The sequence below is a fragment of the Aythya ferina genome, assembly GCF_964211825.1.
Source record: "Aythya ferina genome assembly, chromosome: 18".
Classification (NCBI taxonomy): Eukaryota; Metazoa; Chordata; class Aves; order Anseriformes; family Anatidae; genus Aythya; species Aythya ferina.
Genome location: NC_140317.1, coordinates 7,149,646 through 7,169,854, shown reverse-complemented (window position 1 = coordinate 7,169,854; position 20,209 = coordinate 7,149,646). Strand labels below are relative to the sequence as shown.

The 20,209-nt window shown below is 45.4% G+C and overlaps 1 protein-coding gene across 8 annotated transcripts in view; it reads right to left on the bottom strand.

Annotated features, from left to right (window-relative positions):
• COPRS (coordinator of PRMT5 and differentiation stimulator) overlaps positions 1–20,209 on the bottom strand; it is a 99,373-nt gene that overhangs the window by 30,120 nt on the left and 49,044 nt on the right. Inside the window, exon 4 of one of the 8 annotated variants that reach the window (XM_084491945.1) lies at positions 5,043–5,101. The exons of 6 other annotated variants lie outside the window; for them this stretch is intronic. In XM_084491945.1, the coding sequence (XP_084348071.1) occupies positions 5,088–5,101 (14 nt within the window). In that variant the 3' untranslated portion in view covers positions 5,043–5,087. Of the gene's footprint in view, positions 1–5,042; positions 5,102–8,241; positions 8,325–20,209 lie in introns of those variants that run through there. One more of the 8 variants, XM_084491954.1, reaches the window with a different exon arrangement.

Genomic DNA, 20,209 nt, shown 5'->3' with positions numbered 1-20,209 from the left:
TAAAAATTACTTGTAAATGGGAATCCTTAACTTCTCCCAAGTTTTGCTTAATCTCAGTTTGTTTTCTGTTTAGGTTGTAAGCTTGTTTGGGCTGAATCTCTCACTCCTGTTCATGCAGCATCTGGCACGTGGGGATGGTGAACCCGCGTGGAGCTTCTCAGCACTGACGTGAGGCAGAAAGACCTGTGTGCGGGGAGTTTTATTTTGGCTCTCAAAGCATGGGCTGAAGTTCTCTGATGAGAAACCTGGGGATACTTATTTCTGTCGGGGAGGCACTGTTCACATTCAACTTTTTTTGTTGTTGTTGTTGGAGAAACAATCTTTTTTCTGGAGGTTTTGGATTTATCAGAACAAAGCCAAGACAAGATTCTTTCAATGCAAACAAAAAGAACAAAAGAAATCTTCAGAGTTTGGGATTTTGTGGACAACCAGCTAGAAAAAAACATGCTTACAGCAAAATCATTTTCCAGATGTTTGCAGCTCTTGTAGCACACATGCCCCCCATCTCAGGAAGAAGGTTTTTTATAAAAGGAGCGGGGGATCTGAGTTGTGACAGAGACCTCTAAGTATTAGCACAACACCAATAAAACCAATAACGAGACAACTGGGCTTTGTTGGCGTCATGGAATAGGTGGAAAGCTAATTGTCACCAGAGGAGGAATGAGCAAGTAGGCTTGAGCTGCACGATGTTGGCAGAGGTCTGGGACGAGGAGGAGGAAGAAGAGGAGGAGGAGAAAGAGAAGGCCCAGCTTCTGCCATTGCCCGTGCCACGGGGCCCTGGCAGCAGGGCAGGCTCAGCTGGCACCCGGTGATTACGGCGTAGCGCCATGGCTCCATACGGGACACACAGCCAGCAGCTCAAGTTAACATTTCAGCTTGAAAAATCCCAACGTTTCTCAGGGAAGGGCACAAGGCAGGATTTACTAATTAGGTCATTCTTTATAGACATGTTTGAATGGTGCCTTGGGTTCTTGTAAAACTGCTGCCTAATGAAGTAATTTATAATTAGTATACTCTTGTCACTTAGAAAATTACTACTTAGTATGTAGGATTCACAAAGTCTAAATTATATCCAGTACTTTTTGCTCAAATTCTAACTTACATGTTGGTATGAAATGAAAAATAAACACCGAACCACCAACCACCAGGGCTGGCAGCTCACAGCATCCTCCTCTGCTCCAGCAGCCCAAGAAGGATCAGGCCCAGGAAGGACTGGAGCACAGAGAAGAGGTCGGTAAGGTTTTAAAGACTGAAAACCCTATGAATGAAGCAGCGAGCACACCAGGTCCTCCCAGTTTTCTCAGCCCCTGAAATGAGAGGAGTGCTACCAACACCTCTCGGGCAGAGCACCTCATCTGGCTCCTCTCAAAGCTGGGATTTCAGCTGGGAGAATTCAGAGCATTTCCATCCCCCTCCGATATACATCTGTGTTTATTATTTTTTTGCCTGCAAGACTGACAATGAGCAACCCTGTTCACATATTTTCTAAAAGAGAGCATAGTTTGTTTATCTGTCAGCTATAGGTGCCAGTGCTTAGTATGTGTGGGGCAACAGGAAAATAAATGGACTCACTATGCTGCGTGGAGATCCCCTTCCCTGTCCCCCACGAGTCCCCCAGTGCGTTGTCTCGTCTCTGTTCCCACAGCAGCCTTGCAGCACACAGCGCTGTGCCCCTGCTCGATTTGCTTGGATGCTCAGAGGGCACGCTTTCAGAGTGTGGGATTTTCTTTTTTTTTGCAGGACTTGACCATTTATCACCCCAAAGGAAAAAGTTCTCACTGATTTCACGAGGATAGGCCCTTTATAAATGACTGAACCAGCTTGTACAGACAGAACAGAGTCTGTCACTTCAAACACTTCCTCACCCAGAAGCAACGGAAGAATTTCATCAGATTTAAGGCCTGCAGCAATTTTTCTTCCTGGCTTAAGAACTGGCCTGAAGGGATGTGAAGGTCCCTGGGATGTATTTATGGAACAGCCAGAGCTGTTTCTGAGCATTCAGTTCTTAGACAGGAAGATGGACAGAAGCAGTGTTTTCCCTCAAATGAATTTTTACACATAAAATATGAAGAACTCCCAAATGAAAATTCCAAGTCAGAAACCATCACATCATAACAAACAAAACAACCCCACACCTTCAGGAGAAAACTGAAAAAAATTTGTTTCTGGCTGAAAGACATTGAGTTTTGCATTTGTTGCTGAAAAAGCAATTGCCAAGGAAAATAGAAGTAAACTGGGAATGGCTCTGTTTAGTTGAAAACATAACTTTCTGCCTAGGAAAGCTGAAAATGAAAGCTTTGGTGAGCCTCTGCCCTCTGCACACAGGATATATGAGTACTAATGCTGCTGGAATTTGCTTCTCTCTTATTTCTGAATGACCCAATGCCAAAATACCCCAAAAATTAGGACAAGGAGAAAGCCAAGCAGCAGGGATGCACACACAAGACCACAGGAGGAGCAATTATGGGGCAGTGGTGGTGGCTCAGCTCGGCCAAAGCAGAAGGGTCCAGGTGGGAACCAGGCTGCACCCAGCAGGCTCAGACCCACAGGGACAACCCCGCTCCCTGCACGAGCCAGTAGGAAACTGTTTATCTGAAGCTTGTCTATGGGATAAGTTCATCAAAAAGTGGCGAGACTTACAGGATGGAGAGAGTCCGTTGCAGTTCTGCCCTGGATGTCAGTAAGCTACTGCAGCCCTGGTGCTTGGTGGGCTCTCAGCATGGCAGGTCGGGACCAACAGCAATGCAAACAGCCCCCAGTGCCACGCTGTCTGGCAAATTATTTGCTAACGCACAGCCGCACAAATGAAACCTCCTGTTAGCAGGCAAGGGGAAAGCCAGGACTGGGGCATGAGATCATCTGTCACCAAGAAGCAAACCAAAGCAGCACAGATAAGCAAAACTGGTCTGTCCATCTGGCTAAAATGATGAAGAGATTTGATCTCCCTTGGCAGAGGGAGCTGATACACGCAGAGAGCTGGGACACGGCTCCCAGGCACGGCTCAGTTCACAGCAGTGTCAATGGCCAACTATCAGCTGAGCCCCCCCCCAGCCTGTACTTACACAGGGGCACGCCAGCCCTGGCTACAGGTTTGCCCTGCATGCTGCCCCACACGTCAGGGCTCTTCTGCTCTGTTTTTTATAGGGCCCAGGACCTTGCCATCCTGCGGCAGGGAGGGACGCCTGGGAGCTCTGTCTGAAATGTTTGCTGCACGGGTATTCAGCTAAAAAAGAACTAAACACAGCAGAGGCTCAGTTTTCCCATCCTTAAGGGAGTTTTGTAAAGGTCTGTCAGTCACATCCTGCTGGATTAAACTAGATTAAGCATTTAGATGTCCACTCTCCCTTCATACTAATACAGACAACTCTTTCAGTGTTAATGTACACGCTACCACCAATGTGAACAAGAAAAAAAGCTCTGAATCGGTTTTCAAAAGTTACTTACAAGAGCCAAGGTCCGGGGGGAAGGCAATTCAGCAAGCAAAGCTAAGAAAAAACATTCCCAAACTGTCAGCTTAATTAGCTTCAGCACAATATTTAATGTGGTTGAACAGCATGGGATGGTTTGGGAAATTTAGCATCAACTGCAGCAGGCATGCAGTGCCTCAGTGAGAAACGGATGAAATCTCTTTCTAGTACACAGCAAACTTGCTGGGAAATGTTTTGTTTGCTGGGAAACAATATCTGGCCGCAGGATGAATCTGCTGCCCAGTTTTGGCCAGTGGAGGGGACTGACAAGCCCGAGGACAGCGTTCGTTCCTGGCTGGCCTTCCCACGAGACCGCAGCGGCCTTTCTCTGCGTATCTCAGTCCATTATGCGAAGCGGAGCTCTGAAAAGCCTGGGAAGTCCCACCTTGAAAGGACTTCCAGTCTGGTAGGGTGAGATTAGGACATTTTTCAAACAGGAGGGGATCAGACCTGGGGCTCCCGGATTGCAGCTGAGCATCTTATCCAGTTAGTCACAGCGCTGAGTAAGTGCCAGCACTGCCTCTGCCTCTGGCAGCTTTGCAAATTTTGCTTCTTTTTTTTTTTTTTCTTCCCCGTAAGTGCAACAGCCCAAAAATGGAACAACCTATATGGAGCTGAGTGGTAAATGGAACGTTATGTTGGGCACAACAGAGATTTGGGGATTTTTTCCTTTAACTTGTTGGTTACTGAGCCAAAAAGGCATGCATCTACACAGGTCATCAGTGAAATATGCAAGTTGTTGAAAAAAAGTGACCATTCAGCCTAATGAACTGGCACTATTATCTCCATCCTTGCAAACAGTAACAAGAAATCTTTACATGGTAAAAACCCTGTTCCTGGAAATGTAAGGATACAAAGCCACCGAACCCAGAGTCCAACCCAAACTGCCCCCCATCAGCTGGGATTCCTGAAGAGGCTTACAAGGAGGATCAGCTTTAAAGATCACTGCAAGACCAAGAGCCTTTATCTCACAAACTGGCCCCTATTTCCTGAAGTCATCCAGAAATGCTAAGCTCAAGCAATTTATCATCTCTACAGTTGCTTGAAAGAACCATTCTATTAAAACCGAGATTAAAATGGCTGAAAACTTCTGGTGGGAAGAGGGAAACTACCACTGAACAGAAACACCAAGTCTCTGCTAAGTGAATCTGCAGCCACAGCCGTGCATTTGCACTGTTTGAGGATCTTGGCTGCAGAGCTGTTTCAGAGAAGGTCAAAGAACGAGTCGGAGAAGCTGTGTGCTAGTTTCCTAATAAGCTTGCCTTGTCTCACATTTCTGCTCATTTCTTTCATACCTTCAAAGTTGTTATAGCAGCTCATAAAGAGAAAATAAAGATTACACACAAGCCTTTGCCCTTGAGACCATCCCTGACCTCTGGTTTGCCATTTACATTTATTACAAAAGAGCCTGAAATGTTTTGGAGGCACGGAAAGGCATCTGATGGTTACAGAGGGTTTTGCACCAATAACGCTCCGCTCGCGGGGTTTCCTCAGACCAAACTTTGCAAGGATATTGAAACTCCCTCGGTCACAGGCAATAAATGCAACTGTGCCAAGGCTGGGAGGAGGGGAGGAGGGGGATGGTTCCTTACACACCACTGCTCTCTTATCCATCTGGAATTAGGAAAGCACGCCTGGAAAGAAAAAGCCAACAGTTTTGGATAAGCCAGCCCAATTCCTGGGCTATGACATATTCATTGTATGCACGCGTGCGAGAGACCGCAAGTAACTTGTTTGACTGCCTTCAGTCATTACTTAAAGTAGAATAAATGAAAAGATTGACCATGGCAATCAGTAGCAAAGGACTTCTTTAACAGTTCTGCAAGCCAACCTTATCTCAGCTGCGGGAAGTGAAGCAGTCTTGAGTTCAAAATCAGGATTTAAGAGGATTTGAGAGCATTCACATCTGGTAAAATCTGACCCAGGATCAATGCTTCCCTGCAGGCTTGTGCCACTGAAATCAACAGGAATGACACTGGAGATGTAAGCGTGGTCAGCTTGGAGCCACAGCAAGCAGAAGGCAAGAGCGAGTTGTTGTGTGCTCCCGAAAAGGAGCCTCTTCCCTGCTTCCACCCCTCTTAGCTTCAATTTCCTTCATTAAACTAGCCAGGAATGGCCCGTGACTCTGCAGAATAGCTATAGCTTCCTTTTAATCTGCCATTCACAAACTGCCTGTTGCTACCACATGCTGCACTACAGCCTAGAGGAGAAAGACAAACTGTTTCTCATGAGTGTTCATATATTCATTTCAATTCAATTTAACTGTGAGCTTCATTATGACCTTGTTAGCACTCCCTCTCCTGTTTACTTTCCATTAACATTCAGGCTGTCAAACTTTATTAGCACAAATGACCATAGAAAGACTGAGCTGCTTGAATTCTCGCAGTTTGAAACAGATTTCGTGGGTGAAATTCAATCAGTCCGGTAAGCGAGGGGACCTCTCTACCGTGTGCCCGTCTTCTGCTGACTGGCAAATCTTGGAAGTGTTCACAACCAAAATGTGATGACAAGAAGAAGCCTCGTGCCCACGTCAGGGAAACAGCAACGACACACTCCCAGGCAGCCAGCCACAGGTAAGCTAATTTTGGATTTCTTCATGTCACAGACTGAAGAAAATGTAAATGGGAAGGAACCATTCATAGCCATCTATTTTTTCAAATTATATATTAAAAAAAATAAGGAAAAAAAAACTCAAACCCAAGTATATTCTACAAACAGATACAAAGCAGGAAAAATGTCAAATAAATTATATGATTCATGGAGCTCTGCAAACCACACAAGCATTTTGTATGCAGCCCACACTATCACCTCTGTCTCAAGAGAAGATGACTTCTTTACTGAACTCACCCTTCCCTTTAGTCTCAGTTAGATTTCTGGTCCCCAGAAGAATATTATAACATATGGTTGACTTTCTCACATAATACCTAGTTCACAATCTCACACAAAAACTTCCACAATATATGTCATTTTGACACGGGTTTAAACATGATAAACAGTGTAATACAATCTCCAGCTGTTTGAACAATTCTGGTCATAAACTGCCTCTCTGCGTTGTCATCGTGCTCACTGCTACATGGAGCTTTGTTCTCTTTTATTCCCTACATTACTTCTACTTCCACTCCAAGACATTTGGAAAGAAAAATGCATAAATGCAACGTTAAAAGCAATATTCCCTTGGATCTTCTATCTCTATGCAAATGAGAACCTCAATTTCATTTTGTGTTTGTTTGTCTGGGGGGCTAAAATCAGAGATGAACAAAAATGTAGCTTTTTTTTTTTTTTTTTAATCTGGTTAGGTCATTTGGAAATGTTGTGTGTAACATTTCAACAAAAGTTTGCATAAAGCATTTCAAGAGTGGAAGAAAGTAAATGAAAAGAAAAATGAGAAAACTTAAACTATTCCAATTTTTCAGTTCAAAATATCCATTTCATTATTTAGTTACTTTTATTTAAAAAAAAACTTTCAAGGGTCAAAAAGCTGGGAAACAAAACATTTTTTCTATTTATGAAGTTGCCACAGGAAAAAATGTTTTGTTTTCAGTTGATTGTAATGACTTTTTTTCCTATTTTTTTAGTGTAGCCTAGAAGACTGGGACAAAACTTCCCCCTTTTTCTTGTGCAGTTCTAGTAAAAATAAACTTAACATCTAACGGTGAAGCAGATGTGGATTAGGGAAGGTTAATACCCACTGGCACGTCGGTTTCTAAGCCCCACTTCTGGAGGTTCCCAGCGCTGGTCAGTTATGAAACCCAATCTGCCTCTGTGCAAACGACACACAGCCCTGGCAGAAAACTCCTCTGCTTTGAATGCTCTTGTGACTTTTGCAAAGCCTGGAGAATAGATGCTTTCCTATTGTTCTGATGGGATGGCACAGGATACGCTGGAACACAGAAGAGGAAATGAGATGGCAAAGATGCGAGGCCCATGAAGACAAGCCCGTATCTGAGCCTACAACCAGCCGCAGCGGCCAGGGGCTTGCTATGAACCCTGTCCACCCGTTACGCTCTTCTGTGGTGCTCCAGCGTGGCTGCATATTCAATCCCTCCCTGCCAACCCAGGTGTGGAAGAAAGAATACATTTTAATATCATAAGAAACACAGAAAGAATAGAGAAGAATATTTCACTTCATTAGTGGGCTTTAAAAGCTAAGATCTAAGATAAAGATGAAGGGAAATTTAGGGCAGGCTAAGGAACGAGTTCCCCAGGGAAACGGTAGAAGCCCCATCCACCAAGATGCTTAAAATTAAACTCAATAAAGCATGAGAAAGTACGTGGTGCTAAGCAGCATCGGCAGAAGGCTCAGCCACGTGAAGTGTCTATTTCGCTCCTGATTTCTGTTCTCTTCTCACCCCTGCCCAAGTGCCCTGGCAGAGTCCGCTCCCTCTCAGCATCGCTGTCACTCCTCAAACAGCCAGGGGCAACTTCAGTTATTTTGATGGGTTTAGCTTTATGGTAAATTCCTACCCATAAATATAGATGGACACATCGTTACAGGCTTATCTGTGCTGAGTAATACCTTGCTCTGGTCTCGCCTGTAACTTCACACTGCTCTGAGTAAGGGAGGTCACTGCACCACTGCCTGGGGAGCGAAGAAGGAACCAGGACCTCCTGCCTGCTCCTGCCTGCTCCTCCCCTCCTGCTTTAACTCTGCCACGAGGCACCACGTGGGGCCAGCCAGCAGGTCCCAGGGACGAGCTCGCCCCACTCCACATCAGCGAGACCCAGTGGCAGTCACGGACAGCAGGCCAGCACTGAAGGCAGCACAGACAGGTGCCTGGGCGGGTAACTTGCTGCTCACTGGGCGAACCTGGGGTGAGACTCAGGTAGCTCTGGCGTGCAGATATGATGGGGTTATTCCTAGTGTAAGAGAAAAAATTACCCAAATCAAATAGATTAAAAACCATGTTGGCTCATGCCAGGAAAGCCATTAATATAACTAAATGCTGTTGACAGGGAAAAAGATAAAAATCACATGTCAAAGCCGGGGAGGGGAGGATTTGATTAAAGATGGCCTAACTGATTCAGCAGCAATTAAGGTAGCTCTTCAAGTGGTGCGGCTCACCCTGCCAGGAGGGAGGCAGCGGGTCTGGCTCCTCGCTCGCACCAGCGTTACGCTGAGCTGCTGACACAGCTCCACGCAGAGTGGAGCAGAATCGGGCCCGAACCGTCTGTGGCAACGTTACAGGATCAGATAAGACACCTCAGGAATGCAGCAGTGAGTGGAGCACTTTTGTAATGCTTTCATTTCCATTCTTGGCTTATTCTGTCCCAGCTTTCATTAAGAGACGAAACAGTGGTTGGAGGAAAAGTTTTTACATGAATTAGTTTAAAGGGCAGGAATTACATTCGCATTTTAATGGTGTGGAAATGAATAATCTGAATAGGGAGCAACAAATGTGGGAGGGGCTGCTCCGTGTTTTCCGTTTACCAAATGAAAACAGCGCTCGATTTTCTTACTCAACCACCTCTCCAGTAACTGGCAGCCATCTGCTAGATGCTGAGACCCTGGCCCTGCGAGGCATTCAGATGTCCTCTGATGCCACATTAGTTAGCATTTGCCCCTGGGGTGCTGAGTGGGGGCCCCAGCCAAGCTCAGTCCTGGCTGTGCTGGGCTCGGCACAGCCCCTGCCCCACACCGTGCCCCACTGATGGGGCCAGAAAGTGAGCTCGACACTGCAGGTGATGAACCACAGGATGAGCAAGTAGTGCCCTGTAACACAGGGCAAAGTGCAGCTGCCTGCCCACACTTACAGCATCGCCCCATCACCAGGCTGGGAGAGCTCCACAGCCCCGGCACAGCATCGTGGATACGTGTGCTGAAGAGTTTGGTTGGGTGAGGACCTTGAAATAACTAACAGCAAGGAGAGCTTCACCTGAACATGGTTGCAGAATCATGTCCTGAGCCAAGAGCCTCACTGAAGTCAGCAGGAGACTCTCATGGGCATCAGATGAAATCCCTGCTGTGCCTGGCTGTGTGTTACAGCAGGTACACTCAAACAGCTCGTGTGTCTTACAAGGAGTTATCACCTTTACACTGTGCATATGTGGCAAAAAGCCAGATGGCTTCATGCATGATTCCCTTTAAGCAGAAAAAAGGAAAACCTCCAAACAAAGGCCCTGGCTCATCCATCACTTCCAATAAAAATGAGTCAGCTACAGATATAAAACAAGCTATGGAAGCCTTCAGGCCTTCCTTCTCTTTGGAACCTCAGAAAGAAAGAAAAAAAAAAAAAAAAAAGAGCATTGATTTGATGCAGGCCAAGGTTACACCGTATTATTTTATTTTTAAGCAACTGGGAAATGTGGGGCAGGATATTACATACAAAACCAGAAAATGTTTTTACTGTGTTATTGTTATAATGACTTTGTTATTAATCTCATCCAAGCAGTGTATTTGCACACTGAAGTATCAGTATGGTAGATTTTTGGACAGTATCCTGTTGGGATGCACCAGGTTTGAAAACTTCAGCATCACCGAGCTGCCGTGCCCTAACAGAGGCACTACAAATTCCTCACCTTTGCAGACCAACCAAGCTCCAACAGTCCTTCCCCCAGCATAAAAGCCAGACCAGATTTTAGGAAAATGCATCAGAGGAACAAAACAAATCACAACACTTCACAAGATAACCTATCTCATACTGATGAGCCTAAAAGTGCTTCAGAATTAGTTATTAATTCCAAATGCACCTGCTAGGTAGTCAATATTTACACCTCCTTTTTATCAATACACAAACTGAGGTCCAAAGCATTAGGGTGTTGCAGTGAGTCAGTGGAGAGGCAGGGACAGATGCCAGAGGTCCTGTTCCAGTGGGAGTTTGTTCATCAGATAAACATGCTCTGCATGTTTGCCTTATACCTCCATAAACTAAGGGAGACAATATGTTTGTCTGGAGTTTCACAATGAGTCACAGAAAAAGCCTGAAAAGGACCCCAAGAATTACCTAAAAACAAAAAAGTAATAACAGTGCTGTACCATACTGACACTTGCAGTGCAGCATTCATCCAGAGGAACAGTAATGAGGTCCTGCATTTTTATTTTTGCAAGGAGAATCCCACAAACTAAAAGGCCACTGTAATTGCACCACTCATGCGCAGGACAAGAGCCTGGAGGCAGCTGTTGTATCTTATTTGTGCCCCATTTCCAATCAGGCTCCTGCCTGAAACCTCAAAACCACGCTACCAGCCACTTGGAAATAGGTAACAGGAACCTACAGGGCAGTGCTGCTGGTTTAAGAGCAATAAAACACTACGTTGGACTTATGCCACCCACTGAGCTCATTTCTTCAACCTTTTCTACACAAAACCTACCTGCTGACTTCAGGGGCAACTGTATACATGTATTGCTGCAGCATCTGAATTATAGTGCCTGGAAATCAGAAATAAATCCTTGTGTCCAGCACCAGAAATTCAGTTTTGTGGTTGTGCAGGTTACCAACCTGTACATGCACGAGCCTGGATGGGTGAGCAGACAAAAGCAGCTCCCCCCTCACACACACTGATCGGTTTCTCTTCCGAAGAGAAAGTGGTGCCATCACGTCTGGGGAGGTCTGTTGGTTGGGTTTTAGTATAACAATTTTGGTTGCACTACAAATCTTTGAAGAGAAACAATCACAAAGAGCAGCCAAATAAACTCCAGCACAACTGCCCGGTCCCCAGGGAGCTCTTTATCACAAGAGCTGAATGTAGTTAGAGAAGTTAAGGGAAGAGCAACTTCTTTGCTGTTTGCTAGCTCTCCCAGAAGAGAATGCCACATGGCAGAAACAAAAATGATGGAAGGACGGGTGTGTATGTGATAGTGCCATCTGGTGATTGCATCCTGAGCCATAGGCATGTGTCTGGCACATGTGTAAATACACGTGTACTTACATGACAGACTCGGTACGCACCTGCCATGGCATCGTAAACAGTATTTTTAATTATTCCTAGCTGTGGCTCTGGTCTTAAGGTAGGCCACTGGTAAAAACATTCTGTAATTCTCTAATTCTTTTGTTGTTGACAGAGCTTCATGCTAGGAAAAAAAAAAAAAAAAAAGTGCTGGGTTGACTTGTTTCAGGAGTGCTGATTCCTTTCATATATCAGTATTCCTTAGGGGGATGAGGCCTCGCCAGCTGAATGTCAGTCTCATGATTAAAAGAAGCAATTTTCAGCCAGCACACAGGCACGCCTTCCACCTGAGAAAGACCCAAGGACAGAGAAGGAAAGAAACAGGTACAGCTTAGTTTACTTACTGAAGTTGCTCTGTAAAGAAAGCCATGAACAATGAGGTCTAAGAGCACAGGCTGTGAAGAAAATAAAGTGCTTTGGGGAGACCTGCAGAGTGATCTGGAGCAGACAAAGGAAATTTGGTGTTTACAAAGGGCAAAGACAGGAACAGCAATTGTGTGAGCTGGGAGGATGTTCTAGGATGGCACAGAACTATTTAACTGATGGTCGTTAATCTCAGCAAGGGAAGGAACTCTTCTTTTGTGCCATCTGTTTCTAATTACTGCCCCACTCGGCTCTGGGCCCAAATTGAGCAATTCAAACTCAATTCCAAACCACCCAAAGTGTGAAAGGTTTTGGAAGGCACAGGAATTGGAGTATTGGGCAAAAATTGCAAGGTTTATGGCATTTACACATGAGCTCGTGCACAAGTGCCAAAACAACACACACGAGCACTCCCTTAAGTCATACACAAGCACCAAATCAGTCCACCCATGCACACCTAATTACTTTATGCAGGAATGCATAAATTGGTGCATGAGCACCCACTAAGCACGCACTGGTGCCTAATCAGGCTGTTATTCCTGAGTGCACAGTTAACTCATGCATGAGCTCCCGATTACTTTATGCACAGGTGTCCAACTGGTGCTGTGTGCCTAACTGGTATGTGCCTGAGTGCCCAAGCCAGGCATGTGTGAGTGCTCAAGTGCCTCATGCATGAGCGCCCAAATAATTTGTGCTCGAGGGCCCTGTTTTATGCATGAGAACGCAATCACTACATGCATGAATGCCCAATGAGTTTATGCTGGAGGAACCAGGGATCCCATGCAGCAGCCCCCAGGCACCTTGTGCATGAGCACCCCACGGGCTCCACCCCAGTGTGGTGCTGGGCACGCACAGCACCTTTTGGCTGCCGGGGCTGCGGTGGTGCCTGTGCCGGGTGCTGGCCCCAGCCAGCTCTGAAACTGCTGGAAGCACCCAGAGCACCCCAAGCACCCATGAGAAGAGCCTCCAGCACTCCAGCTCTAACATAGTTAAGAAAGAGCAGCAGCTGCGAGCAGTGGGGCCGCAGACATGCTCCTGGAAGAAGGCACTTTGTGTGCAAGGCGCACACCCCAGGGGACTGTCTTCAATACGATTCATAGGTATTTTTACCTTCTTTATATGTCTTTTGCAGAAGTATCAGAAACATCACTTCTGGAACCAGGAACAGACGCTGTCTAGAAGCTCTGATACCTGCCCCACTGCTTGTGATTCTGCAGCACTCCCCCAGGAACTCGAACACAGAGTAATGACTGGCGGTCTCTAGAGAAAAGCTTCACTCAAACAAAATGCATTGGCTTAAGAGGGATAAAGGATGAAGCTCTACAGCCTGTGCTGCCACACGGGAGCTCAGATAAGATGATACGATGACATACAGCGGTCATAAAATCTGAGGTCTTATCAGTCCAACTTGGTTAGGTCTCTGAATAAGCCTAGCACCACTGGTAAGTCCAACTTGCACAGCTTTCCTTGTTCAGGCACAGGGAAAACAAGGTGGTATGTATAAAGCCTCACTCATGCCAATAAAAATGTACTACAGGAATGAATGTATTTATTAACTCTCAGCAGTGATGGCAATGGTTTTGGCTCAGCTACAGTTTCCTGGCTTTGGATACAGGGTCACAAATCTCTGAGATTGTTGATTCTTGCCCTGAAGTAAGGAAACGTCTAAAGTCTGACCTGGAGCTGGCTACCCCTGGGGACAGAAAGCAAAGCCTAGCACCCTTGTAACAGTATAATAACTTTTTTAGCATTCAAACAGAAAAAAAATAAATATTTGCAAGAGCAGTGGAAGGGGTGGCTTGAAGATGTTTTGGATCAGCTCTTTACACTTTCAGCTGCATGCAAAGAAAGGAGCCAGGCAGAGCACCCTGCCTGGGAGCTCCTGCCACAGCCTGGAAGGGGAGGCTATTTCTGAATGCTCGCAGCAGTGTGCTGGTGATCTGAGGCCTTTCAGGAAAAGGCCAGTGCAGGACTGGCTGCAAGGCTACAGGAAGCATGTGTCTACCTGGCTTGCAACCAGACTTGCAAAAGCAGAGTTAATATTTACAAGAAATAATGATTTTTTGAAGTAACTGGAAAAAGTTATAAATTAAGTCCTTTTAGTATTTAATTAGATATTCAGAAAGTTACCTTGGGAGGATGGCAAGGGGTCCTTCTGACTACCCTGAAAACAGCAAACACGGGGATAAGCAAATATCACAATTATGCATTAGCCCTAGCCACAGTCGGCTCATAAACAAAGAGTCTTGCCTTTAACTGAAATCCTCCCTGGTCTGTTCTCTGCATGCCTGAGTTCTGCTGCCCTTTACACCCAGACAGGACATACATCTTCTTGCACAGTCAGTGTTTAGCACAACAAGAGGCAGATAAGTCACTGGAGACTACTCGCGCTCAAAACCAACAGAAATACATTCAGCATTTGCCTATGGCCAATCAGCCTGGGTCACATCACACAGAGCATTTGGGATGTGTTAGAGCAGGCACACCGCCCCAGCTGCGGTGCTGGCACATCACCACAAGCAATTCATTTGGGAGTCCCATTTCTAAAGGTGGCCTAGGATTTTAGGAGCATACTTCTCAGTGAAAGCTGATCAAAATACATTCCCAAGGCCCAGACAGTTGAACTTCTACTTCAAAAAAACCCGATGCCTAGTGATTCCTATCCACAAACTTTCACCCTAGGTCATGTCCAACCAAGAGCAAATGGCGGGCACAAGGAGTACATACTGGCTGGGTCTGGCCTGAAGAATCTCTTCTGAAAATGGGTATTGGCCTCTTAAATCCCTGTGCTGCTTCATGTACGTGGCTGAAGAAGGCAATTAGTCAATGGGTTTCTGTAGGAGCATTTGCAGAGATTCAGCCCACACTCTAAGCTGAATTTGCCAGACAAGGTTGACTAAGGCTGCTGCTCTATTATCAGACCAATATTTCCCAGCACAAACCCAGGAGAACTCAACAGATTTTTCCTAATGCAGGCAGGAGCTGGGCTCGGAAGGTCACCAACCTCACCAGCCTGCCTCATCCTACCCAGCCCTAAAGAAGAGGACTAACCGATGGATTCTGTCAGAAATCTGAAAGATGCCGATCTCATTCACACCTCTCCATTAGATCAGTATCTGGGAACCTTTCCCCCATCTGTACTCTGTCCACAGAAGCAACAAGCTTTACATTTCTCCAAGTATAAAAGCTTTTTCATTTCTTAAGCAAAATCCATCAGCGTTTAGCATTTCTTCATGCGCTGAAATCCCCACTGTTGGTGCTGAAATTTAACCTATCAGTGTTTGCATTCAAGGAGCTCATCAAGAGCCTGCGGTTAAATCCTCAAGGGGAGATAAGGCACCTGAACCCCTGTGAATGCCTGGATTTATAGGCATTGGGCAGAATCGCTTTCTGCCCATGGTACTTAACATAAACACGAGCTGTATGAAGAACCACTGAACAGCTCCCCCCACCTTTTTCAAGAAATGGCTTTCTCCTGCTGTCCTGCCTGCCTACCTGGGAAATCCTCAGGGGAACCTAGCAATAATAGTGTGAGCTGCCAGCAACCTGTTTTGGACAAAGAGCAATATTAGCTAGGAAAAAAGTCAAAATTATAAATTATGTAATTAGGATAGGTTGCGATGTCATCAGGGAGGTGAAGCATCATCAAATACATTGGCCCAGTTCGTGAATTGCACACCAGAGTTTTAAAGACATGGATGATCTTTACATAACTAAATGGTTGACAAATCACTGCCATCTTAGACTTGAGTGTGAGTTGCCAGATGAAAGAGAGAAGAAAAAGATGTTGCAAGAAAATCAGCAGGATGATTTAGCAGTCTACTCTCTTCAGTGTCTTTTAAGCAGAGTTTTGCAATTAGGTGAGAGGATGCTGCGTTACATCTAGACTTAGTGTGGAGACCCAGTGCTTCAGAAATAACAGCCTAGAAACAGAGGTTCACCCCAACACATGCAGATACAAGAGAGCCCACACTCCTGCCCCCCCTAAAGACTAAACAGGAACATTCAGACCTTACACTTGGGGCTCCTTGTCCATTCCTGCAGTCTTAAGTATTTGCCTGACCCTGATTAGCGCAGCATCTGATCACTACTTAGCAGTGCAATGCAGTCGAGCTGTATTGATCCTCACAGTACTGCTGTAAGGTAGAAAATGCCTTAATAACAATTCTACAAATATTAAAAGGGGGCATCAAAAGATTAACTGGCTTGCCAGAAGAAACCAGTAGAAAAGCAGGGAAGTGAACACAAGTTTTTCAGACTTCACATCAATGTAATGAGTTTGCACTTGCATTCAGCACTCCCTCTTTTAAAGATATCTTGGCTATAGCTATTAATTTCTCTCTATATCCTAACAACTGGTTTGTTTGTAGAAAAGTACGTGTGTGTCCCATGAACCATGAGGAGGTTGTTTCATTTTTGGTCACAAGCTCTAAGCATTCCAGAGTCAAAAGTAGCATTCAGCTCTACTATGCGTGTTTTTTGTTCCAGAAAAGGTTAGCTCTGCTCTTGTTTTGAGAAACTAAGCATGCTTTTGCTTTTAACATTCTTACACACGGTGTTTGTAAGGGTGTGTTTGGCCCCACAACAGCCCTGGATCTGGCAGTGGCACAATATATCCTCACTGGCAGCTGAGCCTCCTGACAACTGGGAGCCAGAGGCTTGGATGAAACACAGATCTGCTCTGTGCAAGAGCCTGGACTCTTCTCCAGGTCCGTTACAAGGCAGGTTAACAAGTGGTACACTGAATTAGTACAGAAGAAAATATTGTATGGGGCTGGAATACTTCAAGCATTACAGCGAGGTGCAAGCATTCAGACTGGTACTGCCAGTGCAGCTTGACCCTTCTCGAGGCATCAACCAGGGGACAAAGACATCAAGGAAAACATTGGGCATCTGCCTCCATGCTGCATGAGGATGCGCAACGCTGGCTGGGCAGAGAGGAGCACACAATGTTCTCTTACTGTTAGAAATGCTGACAGCGTCCTGCTTTGTCATCAGTGGGACACTACCAGTCCCCTGGCTGGGCTGCTGTGTGCCACCCTCCTCCTCCCTACGGCTTCTCCTCTTCCCAAAGGAAGGGTCCATGGGAGCACGGGGAATGCAAAGAGCAGCTCGGAAAGGAAACGCTGGGGCTGGGGCTCTGGCGTTTCCCAGCTCCACAGCCACACTTCAGAACATTCCTGAATAACAACCCCAAGAAGAAAATACAACTATCTGCAATGCAGGCAGTACTTTTAAACATCATCCCAATCCATACAAGTTAAAAATAAAAATAAAATAAAAATAAAAAAATAAAAAATAAATCTGTTTTACACTGATGTACCTTTTTATTAAAGGCAGTTGAAGCACACTGGATGTGTTTCCTAGTATTTCTCAAAATAATTATCTGACCTTTCTTTTTCATCATTCATACTGCCAGCACTATTTATTGCTTTTCAAAGCATGCAGTGGATATTACATCAAATGCTGCCATAACATATTGTGAAGAGCTCTTTGCTTTCCACGTCTGAAATTCCCTGCTCAGGGCAGATCTCTGGAAAAGAAAACATCAGCGAGAAGCTAAATGCTTGTCAAAGGGAAGAGAATCACGCACTCATACTTCACTAAACCTGCTTTTATCAGAGCAAACTTTCTTCCGCAAAGAAATATTCACAGCTCTGGGAAAGGAAACACACTTATCGGATCAGCACTGTTTGCAAAGGAAATGACAAATGGTGAATGTTTATAACTTAAAGCGTTTTTAATGAGCTTAAGTGCTGTATTCTAGTCTTGGAGGAAGAGTAAAAGGACTTAGAAAAACATGCAGTATAACAGAGATTATGAGATTTATTCATTCCCCTCAAACCACTTGGTACTTGTATATATTCTTTCACCATCTTTGCCAGTCCTGCTTTATGGCACGCAGGATAATTGCAGTCTGGCGTGGAAGGAGAGCGCCTTTGGCCAGATGGAAAAGCGAGCTGCTCGTACCTATGTCACCTCCCTGCTGGATTCAGTAAACCCACGGCTGAACCAGCAGCCACTGGCCACCAGGCTGCTTGCTGTATTTAACTCTGCAGCATGGTTCTTGCATGACAGCCGCTGAGCGCAGCGAAGCGTGTTCCAGTTTTCCCGTTTCTGTGGTGAAACACACGGGCTGCGTTGCAGGTAACAGTGCAGATGCATCCAAGTTTGAAACCAGCTAAAGACAGCAAGTTAGAACAAGAATCTGGGAGTGTAACAATTTCATTAATCATCTTCGTTATCTTGACATACATCAGGAACTTATTAGCAAAACTTAGGAGCTAAGCAAAGGGGTATGAATGCCTAAAAAACTGCAATTAAAAGAGGACAACATACACCCAAGGGAAGATCAAATAAACACTAATCTGCTAAAGAAAGAAGAATACAGCATATTGGAGGATAGCTCCCTATCACCAGGATGTACCACACAGCCAGATCCTTCTGCCCCACAAAGCCCAAGGCAGTTCCCCGTAGCCATAAATGCAGGACCGAAGCTTGAGGGCTCGGAGCCACGCACGTGAGCAGGCAGCCTGCCCGTAACATGGGGTAACCCTAAGTGAACAGTGCGAGGCTGAGCCAGCAGCTGGGGCAGTCTGAACGGGCTTACTCTCAAGTCCTGGACCTCAGCATGTCACCAGGTTGCTCATACATCCCTTAACATACATCTGTTGGCCTCCACAACAGGTACACTTGCAGCCTGACAGAAGCTCCAGTCCCTGCTGCCGCTCAGCGTGAATGACAGCTGGAGACAGGCTTAAGGAAACTCCAACAGGATTTTCTGGGAGAAAGGCTCCCAGACAAGCATTGGAGAAAAATCTCTTGCACGGTATGTAAAATCTTGCAAATTTGGATTAGGTGGAAAGCCAACTGCTAAGGGATTTTTGTTGGTTTGTTTCGAGATGTAGGTTAAGGCACTGCTCTTGCTCAAATGTCTCTAGTGGAGAGAAAGTCATGGGATGAACCTGGTTTTAGCCCAGTGAAACCAAGGACTGTCTGGGTTTACATGGAAAAACTGAGATTTGAAGGAGCACCGAGCCACTGGGACTCCCAAGGTATTGCAATGGCAGGCACTGAACTCAGGGCAGGTCATTTTGTTGTGGAAATCCCAGGCGACATAAGCTTGGCCGAGCCATGCTGGCACATGCCACAGTCTGACATTCCTGAACATTGCAAACATTTCCTTTGAATGCCAAGTGACTGGTCTTGCAAGGATTTTTGAAAGCCCATAGCACGTGGAGCCTTATTACTCCCAAGACACGAGTACCACTGGAGAATAGGGAGGTGCATCCCCACAACTTCAGTGTGAAGTAAAGGTGGGAGGGGATATTCACAGCAACACAAGCTGAGAGGCAAGGCAGTCTCCTGCACTAAGATTTCTAGAGTGGGACGTCTGTCCCTCAGCAAACAACAAGCAGGGTTTCCGTTAAGTTCAGAACTGAGAGGATGCATGCTTCAAAATATGCTCCTTAAACACGGCTGCTGACAAGTGCACTTCCCAGTAGTAAATCGAAAGAACCAGTTGGGCTACACCTGATCAGGCTTCCAAAGAGAAAATAAAGCAGCAGATGATATATAAGTCAGCTTATACATAAAGACAATTAAAAAAAAAAGGCAACTCCCACTCTGCCTCCTTCTCCAAGTACCCAACAACTGACTGAAATGCTTAAACATTTCAGATCTAACCTCATATTTAACACTCATACCAGTTTACACCACCTTGGGGGTATATAAAATGGCCTAAATGTGAGTATAAATAATTATGTGTAGTCAAGAATTCAGCCTCCCTTTGCCTGAGGTGGAGAAAAAGCATATTCATTCCAAATCCAAATTCATTTTGGAAATGAATTTTCATGACTGATCAGCATATCTGCTAATCAACATATCTACAGTCTAGCCCTTTAGCATGAATGCCAAGAACAGAGGGTACTTATGACAAAAGATGATACAATCTGCATGTTCATTGAATTTATCAGTGTTTGATGGATACCCTGTGCCCTGGGCAGATAATTAAATGTGATTGATTGGGTTTGGAATGGACCAAGATGAAATCCATTTCAAAAATCCATTTTTGTTGTTGTTGTTGTTTTGTTTTGTTTGTTTGTTTTTGTCCAAAGCAATAGCCAAGAGCAGCGACCAAGCCCCCAGCACATGATCATTTCATTCATTGTGGAATTTCATTTCCAGGTTGCTGTACTTAGCACGTCAGTCAGAGTGCTGCAGGAAGGCTGCTGTGCCACGAGCACTGCAGGTCACATCTGTGGACATGCACTCTGAAGATGCAGCTGCAGAGCATCTTGCAGCAGGGACAGCAGTGCCTCTCAGCCACTTCAACCCCTGACAGACAAGACAAGGCCACGGGAGATACTCATGCCTCAGGTCCTGGAAGCCATTTACCTTAACATGTTGGAATAAAACTGTGGTTGGTTCAGAACATAACAGATAAGCAGTACAGACCGTCCCTGCTGCCCCAGCACCAATCTCCCTGTCGATAA